At 37.1% G+C, this 5,424-nt stretch overlaps 1 protein-coding gene across 1 annotated transcript; it reads left to right on the top strand.

The window, feature by feature from the left end:
* Nucleotides 1-457: 457 nt before the first annotated feature.
* CNEP1R1 (CTD nuclear envelope phosphatase 1 regulatory subunit 1) lies at nucleotides 458-4,978 on the top strand (the record flags this gene model as incomplete). Its single annotated transcript, XM_009701608.1, has 5 exons — nucleotides 458-529; nucleotides 2,725-2,798; nucleotides 3,149-3,258; nucleotides 3,397-3,451; nucleotides 3,694-4,978. Coding segments are annotated over 5 exons (353 nt in total), but the record flags the coding sequence as incomplete, so codon positions are not given.
* Between the last annotated feature and the right edge of the window lie 446 nt (nucleotides 4,979-5,424).

The raw sequence follows: 5,424 nt of genomic DNA on the forward strand, positions 1-5,424 counted from the left end.
CTACAAATAATCCCTTGAACAGCTGGCAAATGGCCAACTTTTTTTTTAATTAGCATTATATAGATAATTGAACTTAATGGTTTCCTGATATACTTAATAGTCCAAAATGTGACACTTTTTTTTTCCTGTGTGGAGGGGCTATTTAATCTATTCTAAATCTAACTCAATTTTTAAAGATGTCTAAAATACTCTGATTTCTCAACTATATCGATTTTCTTTTCTATAAATGGTAATGTTTCTTGCATTTAGTGTAACTCCATCATTGTACTTTTTAGCTAAAGTTGTGTGAAGCTACTTTGACTGTACTTTTATTACATCGAAATGATCATTGCATTGGTTTTCTCTGCCTGTTTCAGAAATGGGTGTGCATGGGGGAAAAGTGAATTCCTTTTATTTTACATTAAAATTTGACTGAATAGATGAAGATCTAATTATGCTTGATATACATCCTCCCCAGATCTCAAAGCTTTTGAAAGAAGACTAACTGAATATATTGCATGTTTGCAACCAGCTACAGGACGTTGGAGAAGTAAGTTTGATGTTCCAAGGGACAAACAGGATTCTCTTTTTCAAGCTTTTTAGATGTATCAGTGTGTATTTTTGATTTATGTTTGCCCAAACAAAAATCTGTGCTTAAACTCTCTGTAAAATTTCTGTGGTATACATTCAAACACTCTGCAACAAGATAGTACAAGATAGCAAACTAATACTTTAGCCAGAGTTAGAAAAATGAGGACAAGATTGAATTAGCTCAGGACTGAATTATTCTGGAAATAGAAGGGACAGTAAGTTGTTGTATTTGTTTCTATTTTGGTTTGGGTTTTTGTTGTTGGTTTTTTTGAAGGCTCAGACTTCCCAGACAGTCACTATAGTTACTTGAATTAAATTCAATTGGGTGAGATTTTCACCTTCAATTTTATAGGGACTAGGTTACAGCGGTGTGCCGTAAGGGCAGAATGTGTCCTCATCTCTGGTCTAACAGGAGAGTTTGATGGAGGGAGGAAGGCAAAAAAATACTGCAGATATGCTGCCAACTTTGGGATCAGTAGTCCATGGTGGAAATAGACTGCTTTTTTGTTGTGAGATTCTGCTGGAGTTTCCATATGCAAAGAATACAGACACTTTTTTATAACATAGAAAACAGCATCTTTTCTCCTGAGAGGCCAAGAGGTTAATTTCAAATGAAGGAACTGGTGGAATGCCTAACAAGCAACACCAACAAAAAAACCCAACCCCACCCCAAAACAGAACCAACCGAACACCACCACCCCAAACCCCCTTGTTTCAGAGCAACTGGGAGGCAAGCAGATATTTGTAAGTAGATCTGCCCAACTTGTGCGTGCCTACTGTAGGAACGCATTTGGCTTTCAGAATTTCTATTTACTGTCAGATATAATTAAAAAAAAAAAAGGTACTGGAAACTTCTAAGCGTATTTAAATGAGGTTTGGATAACTAGTATTGTGTTCACTAGCTGACTTTTTTCCCCCAACTCCTTGTTTTCCTAGTTTTGTAACTCACGTAAAAGAGGGACTTTTTACTTTAATTATAATGGAGTATATAACTCAATGTTAACTTTTCTCCTGTTATCCTGGGAAAAAAAAGTATTTGTATAGAGAAGAAGCTGTATGCTTTTGTTAGATCTTTTCCAACTTTCTTTCGAAAATATAACTTGTTAGGGTTATTTTTTAATTTTGTTATTAATTTTGTAATATCAAGAAGGAATATGCAACTCTATAGTAAACTATAGCAGTCTTATAAACCTGAAAGCAGTGTTTCATGAATATCTGGGGTTTGTTTTCAGGTTCTTTTGTATCATCCTAAAGGCTTGTAACTCTGGTCTTTTTTTTTTTTTGTGGTGTTTTTTGTTTTCCTTCTCCCCTCTCCCCAGTAAAAGACTTTATTTGCATCCAGAACTTCAGGCTCCACAGAAAACACTCAGAACTGCCAAATGTCTAATGAAAGCTGAAAGGATTTATGGGTGTGCAATAGAATATGAGCTTTCTGTACCTTTATATTTGTTCTGTTTCCATCAAAGCCTGTTCCCCAACCCTTTGTAGTCTGTCAAAATCAGTCTAGTATCTTGTGTTACTCTCATCTGTATCTAGCATTATCCATTTACAGTGAATTGATTATTTTTCCTAAGTCATTCTGGATGTGGAGAGGTTTTTGTTAAGTCTTCATGTGCTAATGCTAACATGCCTTCTGACTCCTGTTTAAATTCTGTGGGTTTTTTTCTCTGTGTCAGTTTGTAATTGTGTTGATTGGGGTGGGGAGCATAAGACAACTTAGATGTGCCACTGAAACTGCTGGTGCTAATGCCTCAGGCTTATGTGGAAGAGTTAGGGGCGTAGAAGCTTTAGTTCTGCTCTGCAATTTAATGGTGCTGCACGTCTGTTTCCCAGACTGCATAAGTTCAAACAGCATACTTAACATTTGGTACAACTCTTACTCCAGACTTCCAACTCGTACTTTTGCTAACTTTCCTTTCTTCAAAGCATCAGGATATTTTTACTTGACAGAATTTAGATTTTGGTACCTACTTGTCCTATCCAGTAAACTCGTACAGAATTTTTACAGTTTCACATAGTAAAAGTTTCTTTGCCAGTTTTCATTCCTGCCTTCCAAGTAGAAGCTTTTCCTCCCTCAGAAGTGGGAGAAGAAATAAATGCTGTTTAATAGGAGTGAGGTATATTGCTTCTGACTCTTGTTCTTTTCTTTATCAGTGATTCTGATAGTGGTATCAGTCTGCACAGCCACTGGTGCTTGGAACTGGTTAATAGACCCGGAGACACAAAAGGTAAAGATCAGGCTAATCCCAAATGTCATCTGTTTTATAGCTTGGTGTTGCAGTCAAGTGGTATAGTATATTGGAAACAGAAAGGCTAGAGGTTGTTCTCCCATGAAACTGGGAGATAATTTTTAGTTAAGCTCTCAAGCTGTCTGGAATTGTTGTGGAATATGTCCTGGGCCAATGCCTACCAAAATGCTACACCTTGAATGCTTATCTAAAGAATTATTCACAAGTACTTAGAAATGGCTAGGAGCAGGTTTGTGGTGTTTTGTTTTTTTTTAATTAAGTGAACTAGGCAGCAACTTTCTGTATGTTTTAGAAAGTGTATAGCGGGACTAATCTGACTTCTTTCCTAGGTGTCATTTTTCACATCACTTTGGAATCACCCATTTTTCACAATTAGCTGTATTACCCTAATAGGCTTGTTCTTTGCTGGAATACATAAAAGAGTGGTGGCACCATCAATGTATCCTTTGATCGTGTTTGTCAGGTTAAAATTGTAGTAGTTACTGCTGTTATTGAAGCCTATGCTAATACTGCTTTTCCAATTTTTACTTACTCTGTGTACAAGTGTTAGCTGCTTTCCTTGACACAGTCCACACAGTATAGCAGCCCGATGTCGAACTGTTTTGGCAGAATATAATATGTCCTGTGATGATGTAAGTGTTAGTGGTTCATTGCTTAAACCTTGTTTTTTAAAAAATACAAATAATTTGAAAAGGCACACAGTGTTTTTCTGAACAGCACTTGTATATACTTTAAAAAATTCTGTGTCTCCTAAAACTGAAGTGTAGAATACTTAGTATTGTTCTGTGGGTCGTTTTAAACTTAGCCTGTAAAATTGAAGTGCAATTGTTGAGCTCAATTTTCAGGGTCTAAACTTTTTTTTTCTGTCTTGCAGACTGGAAAATTAATTTTGAAACCTAGGCCTCATGTTCAATAAGGGCTGTCTTCCTTCAGTTTTTTCCACTGCCATGGAAACCAAAAATGACCTTTTTTTAAGGTAGTATGACGGCAAAAAACCAAACAGGACTGGTTGTCACTGCCTGGGAGTGAGTCTTACACAGTTGACAGTGAAAGTGTGCAATATTCCTTTCTTGAATATGTATCCAAATTCTTTGTTACCATATTATCAGTGCTTTTGCTACTTCTGATTACCTCTTTTTCAGTATTAGTGTCACTTTTTTACTTCAGCTAGGACAGAACATACAGGTGAAGTATGTTAATCGGCTATGAAGTTGAACTTGAAAATCAAACCTCATTTGTGTTGATGTGTCTTTGTAAGCTATTGTAAATAGCAGATCGATGCCAACGTTCAGGAAAAGAAGTAATACTTGCTGTATGGATTTTTTTTGTTCTCATGAACAGTATTGAAAGGAACGCTTACCATTCCCATGATGTTTTATTAGCACACTTATTCATTACAGCTGTCCTTGTCTCCTGATCACTCTTTTTGGAACTGGTAAAAAGGCTTGCAGAAAGACTGACTGTGCTGGAGAAAACTGGTCTTACTGTTTAAGAACTTTGCTAATATATCAAGGATGACATTTGTGAAATCGTATCTGTAGTGCACCAGCCCCTGTCATTGTGGTCATACGTAGCTCCTTGGTTGATCTGGTTCACAGCACTGCTATTTTAAGATTTTGATATTTTAAAAATTGTCTTAAATATGCCTGTATCTTCCCAATTGTAAGGTTGTACTGTATCTTAAGTCCACATGACCATTCTGAGTGGATTTTTATGCTGTGATAGTCTGAATATGAAACTAGAATTGCAAATGTTTAACTTCAGATTTGGTGAAGAAAATATGAAGAGTGCCACAATAAAATAAGAAATTTTGTTATCCAAAGTGATAAAAACAAGGTCCGGATGTTATATGCATAAAGTGTAACTTTGGAATAGCTAAAATTGTAAAGAGTTTTAAGAGTTTAAGTTGTTCAAGGTGCCTTTTTAATTGTTTCAAACTCTCTTAATTGACTAAAACTGCAAAGCTGTTGCAACTTCAGTAACTCCTACTACAAGGTGGACTGGCTTTCAAAGGCAGCCTGTTGATGTAACTTTGTGAGTCGAGACATTAAGAATTGTCTCTTGTAACTTTTCCAGTAAGTCTTCTGCACATCCATTATTTTTAATTGCTGTATATTTTGTAGGTAAATGTGTATAAAATAAATTCTTTGTATAAACAGATGTTATCTTCTTTTGCACAGTACAAAATACAGATCTCAGATGAACACAGAAGAACTTCAGAAGTTTATAGCTGAAGTCTGTAACTTTGATACTGGACCAACATTTCCTGTGTTTGAAGTGGTTCTTAATAATCTAAGATACTGACACCAGAAAGCAAGTCCTTCCAGTTTTCCATCCTACAGGTCAATCTTGCCTCTGTAAGTGCTTTTAGAGGAAATTGTTTCATTCAGCATTTCTCTTGTTTGAGTTTTTGACCTGGGGAAACGTCCAGAGCAGACCTCGTGTCCTTGTACACCTGCGAGGATACCGCTTGGTGCTGGGGTTACAGGGCTGCGGGGCTAAGTTACGCCCGTTTGGCTGAGCGCAGGAGGCGTTCCGCTCGCCTTGCTGGCGGTGCCTGCCCGGCCGGTGACCCGTGCTGCCTGTGTGCCAAGGATGGCGCGGC

This window comes from Cariama cristata, unplaced genomic scaffold (assembly GCF_000690535.1).
Source record: "Cariama cristata isolate BGI_N322 unplaced genomic scaffold, ASM69053v1 scaffold10886, whole genome shotgun sequence".
NCBI lineage: Eukaryota > Metazoa > Chordata > Aves > Cariamiformes > Cariamidae > Cariama > Cariama cristata.